Source organism: Castor canadensis, chromosome 8, assembly GCF_047511655.1.
Source record: "Castor canadensis chromosome 8, mCasCan1.hap1v2, whole genome shotgun sequence".
In the NCBI taxonomy this organism is placed as follows: domain Eukaryota; kingdom Metazoa; phylum Chordata; class Mammalia; order Rodentia; family Castoridae; genus Castor; species Castor canadensis.
Genome location: NC_133393.1, coordinates 138,833,861 through 138,848,485, shown reverse-complemented (window position 1 = coordinate 138,848,485; position 14,625 = coordinate 138,833,861). Strand labels below are relative to the sequence as shown.

The following is a 14,625-nucleotide window of genomic DNA, read 5'->3' as shown; positions in this document are numbered from 1 at the left end:
TTCTTCACTTTACTAAATAAAATGACTGACCTGTGTGTACCATATTCAAGAATTTGATAGCTATTTGCTGAAATAAATTTTACCCTTAAAAACTAAATGTGTTCATAATATGTATCAAAATGCTTCTAAATTTTTTTAAACAGGAAAAATTTTAACATTAGGTTAGAATGGAACATTTCAATCAGATTTAACATTCTGAACATGGATATTCAATATTCAATCCAATATATAATGCAGGTATACATTAAAACCCTGAAATACATCATTTAACTTCTAAATTAAAGAACTAACTAATTCATCTAACCCGAAGCCTCTAAGACATTTTTCCTCACGTAAAAGTATAGCATACATGTCATGGTGGCACCTACTGGCAAAGTATAGAAATGCAGTCAACTTAGCTAACATAGCCTCCTGGAAAGTTGGCAGGGAGTGATGAGCTTGAGAACTGATTCTTTTTTTCCTTTCTTTTCTATCTATCTATTCCCATTCTCCCTTCAACTCAAAGTTCCTGTAATACCCCTTTTACAAGATAAGTAGTTACAAACTTATCCTCAGATACAAGAATTAAGTAACATTTTTATCTCTGGTTGTAAGGCTGAGAGATAAAGAGGATAAAGAGGGAGAGAAAGGCATGCGTTAGACTGTGTTAGATAAAACCTGATACAGGGTTTTGTCCTGTATCTAACACATGAAACCACTGAAGGTTTTTAATCATAGGATTAACATTCTCTGTTTCAGAAAGATCACTCTGGCAGCAAAAAGGATAACAGGACGGGGCAATACAAGACTGGAAGCAGAAAGGACAACTCAGAAACAGGCAGAAAAATCCAAAAAAGAAAGGATAAAAGTCAGAAAACAGACAGCATAAAAAATGGAAATAAGATAGTAGCTACAGGAATAGAGATGAGGAAAAAGAATATAAAAAATGTTAGTGAGAGGAGTTGATGGATCTTTGTGAGTCAAGGAATAGAGAAAAAAGAAGAGAGACTTTAAGATACATTTCAGATTTCTGCTTGGGTTACTGACGGGAGGTTTCATCACTTTAAGAGGATAAGTAATTTTACACAGAAAGATGAAGATTCAGTTTTGGACATACTAAATTTGAGTTGCCTTTGAGTACTATCTCAAAGATAATTGAAGATGTCATTGACATTGTCTATAAGTTATTTTCAAAACCCTCTTTCAAATTTGTTTGTACTCATATATATGTAAGAAGATAGGGTGCAATTCAGAATAAAATCCTGAAAAAAAAAAAATCTCACTAGACTCTCCAACTGAAATTTTATAGAATAAGATGAGAGAATGAATGTCGAGGTCAAAATTGAATGAGTTCAGGTCCCAGCTCTGCTACTTAAATAACAATTACTTGATCCTAGGACTTCAGTTTCTTCATCTCTGAACTGGGACTAGTACTGGTACCTACCTGTAAGTTTGTCATTAAAAAAATGTGGTATATATACACAATGGACTATTATTCAGCCATGAAGGATGAAATTATGTTGTTTATAAGTAAATGGATGGTACTGGAGATCATCATGTTAAACGAAGTAAATAGGTTTAGAAAAAAAAAGGTCACGTTTTCTCACATATGTGGAAGCTAGATCTAAAAGATACATGTATATATAAATACATATATGATTATATATACATACATACATATATAGAGAATATGTTTGTAATAGTAGGACTGTTCAAGGGCAATAGAGGGAGGCAGGAGAGGAAAAGAGAAGGATAGAGAGTGAATAATAAAGTGAATAATACATTGCATCTGTGTATGCAGATAGCATAATGAAACACTGAAAGCTGTCAAATGATAGAGGGATGGGAATAGAAAAAGAGAATAGAGGGAGTTAATCTGATTAAAGTCAATATATTCATGTGTAAACCCACATGAACAATAAAGGACAGGAATGTAAAACAGGTCCTTTTCAGGGATGGTTACTATTGGGAGGGGATGGGCAAACGGAGAGGGTGAAGGATGAACTTTACATATTTGTGTGATGTACTTTATATACGTGTATGAAAAGAGAACGATGAAATTGTTTTAAGAAGAGGGGAAGAGAGCATGATGGAGAGGATGAATCTAACCAAGGTATATCGTAAACATATATGAAAATGTCACACTGAAATTCCCATGTACAACTAATATACGCTAGATCAAATTTAATTTGAACATGCCTTTTGACTTTAGCAAGTCTTTTAGAACCACAGCGAGGTAGAAATTTAGAATGGGGGAAAGGTCATTCAATTATAATTTATTCATCCCAATATTTTGTTTCTTCTTCCTACTTTTCACTTTAATGCTTGGTCATTTCAACATCTCTTTCATTCCTACCTCTGAAACTGTGAAGTTTTAAAGACAGATTAATAATACACATTTGTAATTTAGGAAAAGTTATTACCTTGGATTTGGTATTTCTCCAAGAATCTCCTCTAATTTTTCAATGAACTTAATAAAATTAGACAATCCCTTTATATGTGTCCTTAAAGGATCAGATGGTGATGGTGCATATCCTTTCCCTCCAAGCTCCAGTGTCCTAATAAATGATGTGGCCACCTATGAATGAAAAAACATGATTTAGTTATGTTTAGTGATCCAGTAAGTTAGAACTAAAATTTACTTTATGAAGTTACGTAAATCTATATAATTCTATGTATACAGTTAAAATGACCATGCCACACTTTGATTTGAGCAAATAACCACAGAAACAAGTGCCATGCAGAATTCATACTCACAAGGGTAGCAATGATATCAGCTATAGATGGAGACTGAAGTGCTAAGTTACAGGGTAAATTAGGACTAAAGAATATATTCATATTCATAAGAATAGATTACTGACTACAAAGAATTTGTTCATGAATATATTCTTAGATTGCTTCCTATTTATATTCTTATTGGGTATTGAAGTTGTTATATAGAACAAACTCATTTTCAATGTCAGTTGGGCTGCTATGTTGGTCTGGTAATTGAATATTTCCATACCCTTTCTTTTACCCTTACTGCAAAATAGTTAGGCTAAATAATCACTAGCTTTCACATCCCAGGATTATTTGATCATGTATAGCAAAAAGTCATGTCTTTACAAAGATAATGATTCATATGTGATGGCTATCATAAGAGGGACTCCATCAAAGATAACATGTTCTAAAAGCAGTATTTTCCAAAGTGTGATCCTAAGAAAGACAAGCTCTATGAAATGAGGGAAAGTTCCTTGGTCATATAACTTAGGAAACAACAGATTAAATAACAAGGTTAACTTCTTATAAGTTATAAGCAAATTTTCCTATGGCAAGACTTCTCAGAGGTCTTGATATCAAATCAGCAGGGAATACTACTTTTAAACTTGCCCTTGGAAACATTTACTCAAGAAGAATTTAACAGGGACTTTTTTGCCTTTGGAAACATCTATTTAAGAATTTACCAAAGTTAGGCATAGTGGTACATACCTACATTCCCAGCACACAAGAGATAGAGACAGGAAGATCTCAAGTTCAAGACCAGGCTGGGCTACATAGCAGAACTATCTCAAAAAAAATTATCAGGGCTAGCATTCTGTAAAACATATGTAGAAAAACAATGCTTTAGAGAAATTCTTCCTTGCCAAACTTGAAAGATACAGCAAAAAGTACCATGAATTTTTCAAATACAGATATTAAATATAAACTAACCACTTAATAATTGTTTCATTATAGTTATAACAACCCTACATTAAGGAACACAGATTCACTGCTCTAGGTGTCTTAAACAATATTGACAGTGCAACACATCCATACCAAAAAGATAGACATCTGTTTCTCTCGAGCAGCATGTTTCAAATCCGTGAAGGCTTCTCTTCCAAGTCCTCTATCAGGAATATTGAGAATATGAGCCAAAGCCAGATCATTCTTCAAATTCACTAGCAGGCTTAAATATGAAAAGATAATTTTCTTTGCTAGTAGCAGTACCTGTACAATACAATATTCTGTTATTTTCTTTATTGCGATTATTCTAAATCTATAACCTTTTTATATGCAGTAAAAAAACATGGATCATTCAATCACAATATTTCATTCAGTTTTAGGCAAAGAGAATTGTCACACAAACTGAAAACTTAGATTGAATAATCAACATGTTCTCAATGAAATCAACTCACTGTCAATAAGAAACAGTGCATAAATAACAACTATCATCATTGTTGGAAACTGGCTCTTAGAAAATGATATAAAGGATACAGTTCAAGTATACTTTTGTGAAGAGGTCTCATGTCATTCTCGAGCATACATTTGCCACAAAATAATAGCCAGTATAAAGTTCCCAAAGGCTTGGAACATGAGCCAACTAGCTCTATTTGGTCCTATGCCTACACTACCCCTTGCAATGCCAGATTTAAGGGTTAAAGATAAGTGTGTAAATTTTTGAGAACTCCTAGATATTAACTTTGATACTATTAAATAACCTACTGAAGATCAAAATGAACAGATTCAGCCAAATGTTAAGAAAATAATAGCAGGTAGCTGATATTGATGTTAACTGGCCTCAAACAAAGCTACAGACTATTCAAGCACAAGATAAATAAAATTTGGGAGAATTTGATGGAGGCATCATCTTTATATTGTACTTGTCCTTCAAACTCAAATGATAAAGTAGGACATTTAATAATTTTTTTCTTAAAATTAGCCATCTGTAGGTATTCAAGGTCTTGTAACTTCTGGTACTAAGGGAAAAGCAATTATGTAAAAAACCACAGGTAACAACTATAGAACATTAGGTAAAAATAAAAATATTTATTTAAAAATAAAACTGTAAAAAGACACTGGAAAGCATCCAAAAGGCAGGCATAAGATGGGGAATTTAACATAAAGGAACTAAGCAACAAGGGTAAGGGGAAAACATCTTAGAGCCCTCACAGATGGAACACTTCTTTTAAATCATGACTGCAACTGGACATCTCTCCCTATCATTATGGTCAGATAACATGGCAGTTATGGTTTCCCTGCTCTTGTATGTGCAAGTGGGTTTTGAAGAGGCTCTTTGGAAAAGCAGTCCACATAAGTACAGTTATGATATCCAGAAGCAAAGGCCTAAATTGAAAAAATCCACAAGACTGAAGCTTTACCAAGATGCCAAAAATAAGGATAATGTTCTGTTTATGTGTTTAATAAATTGATTCCATCCATACCACAAAGTATTTGCAATGTTTCTTTAGAAACTGGACAATTTTATTTAAGTTTTCTAACAGTTCCAAGTTTCTTTTCCTGTCCCTTGATTCTCACTGAGACACACAGATGCAGCCTCTATTTGATGAAAGTCAGTTTTTCTAAATTGAAAAAAAACTGGCTTCCTTGCAAGTATGAGGCCCTGGGTTCAAACTCCAGTACCAAAAAAAAATTGCAGTTTGTATAGATTCTTTTTACTTTCTTCGCCTACACATAAATGCTTACATGTAACAAAAATTGGACTAGAACTAGTATATTGTGAGAATTTCTTATTTAAATAATGATTTGGGGAAGGAACCTCATTCCGTCTTCCCCTTCATTACTTCAGAATTCCTAAAGCAACAGTACCTCAGGAAAAATAAAATACAGACAAATAAAGAAACAAAAATATTACTTCTTAAATTCATTCCATTCTTCTACTTAATTCTGGTATGACATTAGTAAAAACAGTTGATCAAAATATATCTTTGCAAGACTGCAACACAAAAAAGTCACTTTAAAATCTTAAATACCTTAACTTCCAAAAATACTTTGTGGAAAGAAAAATTCGAAACTTCAAGTACCAGAAGCATAGCTAAGAGAATGACTATGAACTTCAATTGGCCTTGGAAAATCTAATCCGTCCGCAAATTAGTACATAAAATTCTATTAGAAATCACAACCCAAGAAAGAAAAAGACCAAAAGTAGAGAATTAATACAATGAAATAAGCTATCAGATTTATATGGATATTTTTAATTATTATGTTTTGGGTGCTGGGGTATGAACCCACGATATCAAACCCAGGACCTCAAGGACAAGTCCTCTACTTGAGTTACAACTAGTGTTTTTTAAATGAACAAACTATATGCTATATGCATACGATGAAGAGCCATCCTTTTCTATGTACTATAACCCTTTGTAATGAATATCTCTTTTGGATAATACTTTATATCTGTAAGCCAAAATTCCAAGAGTTTAGGTTTTTTTAACATACAAATCAGTTCATTCCTGTGTTAGAAAATTTAAAAATTATTTTTTCCTCCTAACAGAGTGCTAGGATAAATCAAAGAGATCTACCCTTCTGACGTGGATGTTCTTCTAAGTACAACTGAGAAAAGACCAGTCAACTTATGTCAAGATTTGGGGAAGGAAAGAAAAATAAGGAAAATGTAAGTGAAAAAATAATTCTAAGCAAGAGAAAATAGTTATGAATCAGATCTACTGGTCTGAAGGTGGGGCTTGGGATATTTTCTTGTACCAGAAAGGAGAAAAGAAAATGTTCAAAAAGTCTAATGGGGCAGGTAAGGAAAACACAGGTGCTACCTTGATGGGGCTCCCTCTATTTTAGCATCAAAGATTAAGTATGACCAATATTTTTAAAACACTGAATAAACAAAAATTCATGAGTGAATCCATAGCAATGTACACAAAAAAAAGAGAAAGATAAATAGAAAAATACATCTTATTTGCCTCTTTCCCTCTCAATAGAGAGAGAGAGAGAGAGAGAGAGAGAGAGAGAGAGAGAGAGAGAGAGAGAGATTGCACTAGCTCCTAAACTGGTAAAGATAATTAAACAGTGGCCTTGACATATTTAAGGAACTGTATTTGATCCCATTTGACAAAATAAGGCTTTGCTTTACTGAGAAATGGCTGGTAATTAATGTAGACATGACAAAACAAACTCCCATTCTTCCATTCTACAAATGTTAAACAAATAATTGGTTCAGACAAGGACCATTAATGCAAAAATTAAAAACTACTAGGTAAAAGGTGTCACCACTGATCTTTGCTGATAGCAGAGGGAAAACTATATCTGTACACTGGAGAGATCTGGCAATTCAAAACAACCTGAGTTTGTGTTTCCTGGTGTGATACAAAATTAAATGTTCCACATCCATTGTAAAGTAATTCTTACAAATGTTAAGCCTATATCTAAACTTTTAGCTTCCAGTTCATAAGAAACATAGCAAATAGAGGAATGAATTAAATTATATCACAGAGTACTAAGCAGACAAAAAGAAAGAAAAAGGATTAAGGGAATTCTTAAAGCCTAAAAAAACTCTAAAGAGACATAAAGAGTATTTTTGGGACAAATGGAGGAATCTGATATTATTATTTTCCCTTACTTTCAGGAAATGCATACTGAAGAATTTTAGGGATGAAATGTCACATGACATTGGAACTTTCATTCAAGTAGGACAGAAAAAAATTAGATACAGGCAAAAAAACATATTACTAAACCCAGGAAGCAGGTATACAGGTATTTATTTGAAGGTAGTGATAAAAAAGTATGGTTTTTAAAAGTGTAATATATATAGAGAGAGAGGACATGGAACTTTTGGAACAATCTAACCTAACAACGTTTTATCTAAAACAAAGGCAATTCATCAAACTCCCAAAAATTGGAGCATATTTTCAAAATATGGATAAAATTTTACTGGTTTTGCAAATACTCTAAAACTCTCATCAGAACTTTTGACACATTAGTCATGGAACATATTCTCCCAAGAATCACATCATCTAAAACAGCAAACGTGAAATTTACCACAGAAAAAAACAGACAACCTTCAAACTTCAGCTACTTCTCTGGTACTTTGAATGACACCTTCTTTTGCTCAGTGCAAGTTACCTTGGCCCAAACCTATGAAGACCCTGATTAGTGCGATGTTCTCACCAGTATCCAACATATTATTCTTTGCAAATACATTTTTATTTAAACAAGTTGGAAACTTGTAAAAATAAAATAAAAAAAAAAAGAACTAAACATTTGGTTCTAAGGAACCACCAAATTCATAGTGGGTTTTTTTTTTATATAGTTATTTAACAGGGATCATATCCTACTTTAATTTACTCACAACTTATCAGTACCTTTTCATTATCCTCGTGGTGTTTCATTGGTGATGTAGGTTCATAAAGATTAGTTTCAGCAGCTACTGCATACTCTTTGCCAGACAGAAAATGCTGTAGTTGAATCTGTAGGGAATAAGGTATTACTAATAAAATGCATGACTATTAAGAATGCACCACATCTATTGTCATTGATGCTCAGTGCACAGAGGATTACTTGACATTTGTTGGCATTCACTAAGCATACGTGGAATTCTTCATATGAGATATTAACATGGCACTCCTTTTGCATATTCTCACAAGTCCTTCCTTTAACTTGACTGATAAATGATTATCTTGCTTGGAAATGAGATTTTTTAGGTCACTACCCTCTTCTTCCAGGACATGCTATTTAATTTTTTTGTTAAATAACAAATATATTTAAATTATAACTTAAGTATGTTAAATACTAAATTATATTTAATAAGAAAACTTTTAACATTTATCTTTATCTTTAAAAGTCCAAGGATTTTTCTAGGATATTCCTAGGAATGTGTCTTTTCTCATCAATGCAGCCTAGAACTTGTTAAACTCAGCATTAGTAGATTCAGGTTTCTTTTCAGCTAACAGAACTATTTATTATAACATATGTTATGTATTTAATTACACCTTCATATGCACCTGTTTTCCTTTCTGGAACTCCTATCATTTTCATGCTAAGTTCTCTAGATGTGACTTCCAAGTTTCTTAACTTTTCCCTCATTTCTTTATCTTATATTTTTCTCTGTGTTTTAATTTTTTATTGTGCTTAATTCTTAGTTTGGATCTGAATTTACATATTGTATTGGGAAATCTTTAAGTTTTCATGAAAATAGCTTATCTTTCATAAAGCATGAAAAAAGTATTCTATGTATGTATCTACATAAAGTTACATAGGAAGGTTTTCTGCTTCTTTACACTTTCCTGTTTGCTTATTTAAAAAATTAACAAACTTATCATTTCTATCACTTCATAACCTGATAATAATTGTTACAAAAAAAAAAGGTGAGCCAATTAGATAGTCAGCTGATACAGGAGAAAGTAGCTCAAAAAAGTTACAAATGTTGAAATACCCTACACAGCAAATCAATTTCATCTAAAGAAATTTTAACTCTGCTAACAAGTGCAGTTGCCAGCTTGCTTGTAATCTCTCATTGTGAGAAATTTCATAATTTCCTCTCAGTTGTACACTTCTGGGGAGAACAGCAGGGAACACCTTCCACTCAATCTGTGGCTGGAGAATAAAACGTTTTACCTGTCTCTTAAAGCAGAGCATCCTAGACCTTACATGCCCTTGGAAGCTATTTGCCAACACAATCTGTGATTTTGTTTACAGAGTATCCCTTTGCTTCCACTCTGGCTACAGGCCTCTATACCTTCCCTGAGAACAGCCAGCCCACCTGTCCAATACATCTGAACAGGGACTAGGAAAGCAGCAGATGGAGGGATGGGCCTGGAAGGTAAGTGCTTTGTTTTTTTTGGAAAAAAATAAGCAAACATTTTTGATAAAGTGAGTGGTGCAGACATTTATAAAAATAAAACCTAGGTCTGTATTTAGTAACCACAATGTGTCCACAAAGACAGGCGTGTCTGAGGCCTGTGAACTTAGGTTTCTGGCTGATGATGGGTGTTAGACTGCAGCTCCTGGGTCACGGGTTTCTCTTCAATCTCAACAGTGAGACAGGGCTGAGAGGATTCCTCGATGTTCTGAAGCAGAAGGCTCTCCCACTGCCTCACCCACTCCAGGGCAGCCGCCAGCTTCTTGGGGTGGCGCCTTCCCAGGTGGGCTGTGTGAGGGATGCTGGGAGAGCCCGAGTTTCGAGGGCAGACTCGCTTTTTTTGCTGCCGCTGCTGCGCTGCCATCAAGGCCCTAGCGGGAGCATCTTCCCCAGGGGCTAAGAGGTCAGGGCTGGGCGCTAACTGCCCACCGAGCCCCTTGGAGGCCCAGATGGCAGGTGACCTGTTTCTGGAGGCGGCTGTCGAGCTGATCTCTACAGAGTGGGTGGGGACATCCTGGGAAGGTCCTGCAGGGATCGGGTATCCACCCTCAGAACCCCTTTCCCCAAGGTAGGGGGTATCTCCCAGTGGTCTCAGGCTCCAGCTGAAGGCCTGTGCTGGCCCTTGAGTCCAAGCTCTGACAATGGCGCCCACACCAAGACCCCAACAGGCTGCCTTCTTTTTTTGGTAAGATCTAAGTCAAGTTTTGGTGTTACCACTGAGTTTCCTTAAGGACTTAATGTTTTTGTGGTCAAGTTGTCCATCCCTTGTAGCAGCTGTGACATTCTGCTGGGCATGTGCGTTGTCAGCAGATTCATCCTTCTAAGGATGCTAGTAACCTTTAGTTGGAATGTTGTTTTTCTTCATTGGCTTTTTGGGGCTCAGCTCTGACACGATAGCTCTACAAGAAATGGAAGTTGAAATGGTCTCTATGCTTTTGGCATAGCAGTGGGAGAAATAAAAAGGTTGCCAGTCACCCACTGGGGCCAAGAAGTCTTATGTTCTCCAAAGCCTCACTAACAGGAAGTAATTTAGCTACTTCATAGCTTAGAGGGACAGGGAATCCTGGCAGGTCAGAGGACATTTGTTGAGCCTGTCCAGACTGTCCACAGATCTCTGTGGCTAAATTCTTCTCACATCTCTCCTCATTTCTGCTCCTAACCCCAGGTCTGTGAGGTTACATTACAGAAACTCACAGATGATGAGAAAGCCATCCCTGTACCAAATCGCTCTACTTACACTCTACTTAGAGTCCAAAGCCTTATATGCTCCCAGATGCCTACAGGCCCTGCATCCATGCTCCTTGGATGAGGAATTACAAACTAGGGAGTAAAGGAGAAAGAGGCTCTGTTCAAGTTACGATGTTCCCAGAATTGCCCTGTCTTAGTTTTATCTAAATCCCTTGTAATTCCTGCTTTATTTAAGCTATAACAAATAAGCAAAGAAATTTTATCAGGGTCATGAAAACTCAAGATCATGAAATACAGAATTATTTGGAATATTATCAGGTACATATACATATACATATATATATACACACACACACACACACACACACGTATATTAAAGACAGCATAAATTAGTGCATTTTTGAAAAAGTCAATATATGGATGTTTTCCTATCCACTTTTTTCCTTACTAGAATTTTCCCTGTAGCAAAGGTAGGTATCAGACACCAAGTCATTGGTGTTCCAAGGTTTAAATGCAGGCATTTTCTTCATATACTACCATCTTAGCAGCTTCAGTTTCATTTCTGGTAACCTACAAATGAGACATGTGGAGACAACCTTCCACACAGATAACCTTCAATGTGTACCTTTACAAAGCCCATGTTACTAACTGATTCACTCAAATGAAGACAAGTTCAAACTTGTTAGAGAACTTAGACAGGGACAAAGAACAGGATTGAAAAAAATGTACCCAAAGATGTCAGGTATATTATACTATTACTGGGTGATCAGAAGATCTTCTTTATTTTTCCTACAACCCAGTACTTATGTATGATCAGCCTCTATAAACTAACTATGTGAAAAGTAGTCAAAATTCATCTCTGCAAGTAGGCAAATTAAATATAGCTAGGGAAGAATAAAACAATCTTCATTCACAAGTATCATGATATGGGTGGTACATGTATGAGTACACATGGCACATGTACACATATGTTTTGAAAAAGTTAAAGCAGGGCAAAGATTTCCATGATGGGCCAATGAGGCAAATACAAGATGTATTGTATTCTCCCCTTCTTACTTAGTAATAGAGCTTTTGCTTTTATCCTGGCATGTTACTACCCAGAATAAAGACTACATTCCTGACCCTTCCTCAGCTTGGTATGGCCATGCGACTAATTTTGGACAATAGATAGAAGCAGGTTACATTGCCTTAAAAGGAGGATGTTGTTTTCTCTTCCTTCAGTAACCCTCCTCCATTTAGTGTAACTGGTGGCACTGTAATTTAAAATCAAAGCAAATATAGCTGAATTTTAATTTGATTAAGGTAGAGTTATTTTAAAAATACTTACAGGGGATATTGTGTCACTTTTTTCACGATTAGAAGTCAAAATCCTACATTTTTTATAAATATCAATCAGATCTACCATATTACTATTCCTTAAGAAATCATCATAAATCTTCTTAATGTCCCTATAATGGTCAACCACTTCCATATTTTCCAGAGGTAAGTCCAATTTCTCATGTAGTAAGTATTTCCATGTCAGTAGGACATCACTGAGAGCGACTGTAAATTCTCCATTGTGCTGAAAGAGGTAAGTAGCACACAAAAAAGAAAAAGAAAAAACCAGATGAAGTTGGGTGCCAGAATATTCATTAATTTACAGTTAAGATGGGAAATACAAATAGCATTTTGCTATAGTAAAGTCTAAGGGTTTGATGATTTTATAAAATATGAACAATTAAGGCAAGTTCATACATGACAAAATTAGCAAATATGTAGTATTGTTCTTTTCCTGAACTGCCCTAAATTTCTTTTACATAAAGTAGTGTGATGGGTGGATGATGAGCTGTACATTATTACTACTGATGGGGAAACATTTGCTTATGTGAATATTTACTTCCTTTTAGTTATTTTATATAGCATATTTTTAATCTCTTATTTAAAATTGCCCGTGCCAAATGAATTCCCAAATAACACAGTATTCCAAGAGTTGATCTTAAAATATCATTATAGAAATCAGGTTTTTTTTAAAGTTTCATTTCTTTACTGTTATAAGAAAAGCACAAAATCAGTACTAAAACTTAGGGGCCAGAAAATAATTTTGAATCTTACCTACTCCTAGAATAAACTGTAACAAAAGAGTATTAAAAAGCAAGGCAAGTTTCTTTCTGTAAGCTCTCAGATGCTACTATCTAGATAATGTTACTCTTTTACTTTCTTTTCATATTTTTATTTTCTATTTTCTCCCAAAGAAATAAAACAGACATAGTACTTAGATACCCAATAATATTAATCAACATGATATGTCCATATTTTCTCTAATTGTAAAGCATTTCTTAAAATCACTCATTAAATATCCACCTGCTAAATTATCTCAGTGAACATGCTAAAAGTTGTTTTTTATTTATTTATTTATTAGCTAATTGCATTCTTCATCCACATTAATATTCTAAATACTAATAATGGTGGTTTTCAAAAAACACCAGCCTTAATTCAGTAAAAAATTCCAGCTACTCCTTTCCAATGCGGCATGAGTAACAAACATGTGTAAGTTTCTTTAATATATTAGTAGGTTCTGCTAACACCAAGGTCTTTTCATTAATTACATTTAAAGATGGGTATGTAACTTAAGTAGTAAGTAGAACTATTAATTCACTGTAACCTCATCTTTATCCACTGATGGATAACAGAAAGAAATCAGCATACCTGGACTATATGCTATCTTCGACATACTAGGCTTTTCTAAATCTCTTATCTTTTATGATAACCAGCCACACATTTTCTCCTTACTATCCAAAGTTATGACAAGGTGTCCAAACTGGCTTAAAAAATTAGTACTTTACTCACCCATTTGGAGACAGCAAAGAAAATTATTCTTATTGTCCTTAGGATAAGGACCTATTATATCATAAATATGAAAGGTAACTATAGCCTAGCTCAATTACCAAAAAAAAAAGTAACTCTCAAACCTTGGATCTATAATCTAAACATGGTAACTCCCCAGCACTGTATTAAAGTTTAGAGAATGTACTTCCCAGTTATATTCCAGAAAATTTTCAAGTAGAAATTATTAAATTAATTCAGTTATTTAGAGTTTTAAGATTAAATTGCTTTACCTCAAAAATTCCTAAAACTGCTTTTAGCATGACATCCTTCACATTTGAAATAAATTAAGATTGTGTCTAATCCCAATGTATAACTTATTCTCGCCCTGCCAACCATAAGTAGTTAAAGTCAAACTATGCAAGCTCTTGATCTTGTGAGAAAAGGTTTTGACTAGATTAACAATGTTTATACTGGGATTGTAAAAACATTTTAAATCCAAATAAAAAGGCACTCCAGATATCAGTTTTCATGATCAGGTGCCCACCATGACAGCATATTCTATTATTCAAACCAGTAACAACTGATTGAGAGGATATGTGGTCAAATCAGAAAATGTTTTGCTAGGAAAATGTGCCACTTGGCTAATATATGAAGGAAGTTCAAAATGTTCAATTCTTTAATTCTCTGATGGACCTAAGAAGGATAGTATTTCACAAGAATAAAATGAGAAAAGCAAGAGTTACATATTTTTCAGGGCACTTGTACTTTGTATGTTATACCAGTAATTTTATAGTTAAAACATTAGATAAAATTTACAGTTTTAATTAACGAGACTTTTTTGTTGTTAATGTTAGAGAAAAGAGAGCAGATCTACTAAAGAGCAATAATTAATTATGTGCCCTCGGTTGAATAAGATACTGAAAGCCCTCTGCATTAATTTCCTTGGTTATAAAATGAGATTGTACAGGTTAAATAATACCTAATAACTGATTAGTAATCAAAAATGTCAATTTCTAAATCTAAACCACACTAAGATTCCACCTCACTCCTGTTAGAATAGCTATAATCAAGAACACCATCAACAACAAATG

At 34.3% G+C, this 14,625-nt stretch overlaps 2 protein-coding genes across 7 annotated transcripts in view; both read right to left on the bottom strand.

Moving 5' to 3' along the window:
- Parpbp (PARP1 binding protein) overlaps positions 1-14,625 on the bottom strand; it is a 44,314-nt gene that overhangs the window by 15,701 nt on the left and 13,988 nt on the right. For 2 of the 6 annotated variants that reach the window (XM_020185940.2, XM_074084248.1), the window contains 4 exons: positions 12,057-12,290; positions 8,046-8,150; positions 3,775-3,945; positions 2,403-2,557 (listed from right to left, as the gene is read on the bottom strand). In XM_020185940.2, coding sequence (XP_020041529.1) covers positions 2,403-2,557; positions 3,775-3,945; positions 8,046-8,150; positions 12,057-12,290 — 665 coding nt within the window. Of the gene's footprint in view, positions 1-2,402; positions 2,558-3,774; positions 3,946-8,045; positions 8,151-12,056; positions 12,291-14,625 lie in introns of those variants that run through there. The other 4 variants (XM_074084249.1, XM_074084250.1, XM_074084251.1 and 1 more) reach the window with 3 other exon arrangements.
- Positions 8,159-10,837, bottom strand: LOC141425606 (coiled-coil domain-containing protein 201-like). Its single transcript, XM_074081802.1, has 2 exons — positions 10,779-10,837; positions 8,159-10,233 (listed from the first exon to the last, which is right to left on the bottom strand). Exons 1-2 carry the CDS (start codon positions 10,835-10,837, stop codon positions 9,648-9,650), a joined length of 645 nt encoding a protein of 214 aa, XP_073937903.1. The 3' UTR covers positions 8,159-9,647.

Excerpts from the sequence above, each read along its gene's own strand:
- LOC141425606 (XM_074081802.1), bottom strand. The coding sequence starts at position 10,837 with ATGGATGCAGGGCCTGTAGGCATCTGGGAGCATATAAGGCTTTGGACT. Across the intron at positions 10,234-10,778 it reads CTTTGGACTCTAAGTAGAGT|ATCTTACCAAAAAAAGAAGG; the intron begins GTAAGTAGAGCG and ends AACTTGACTTAG.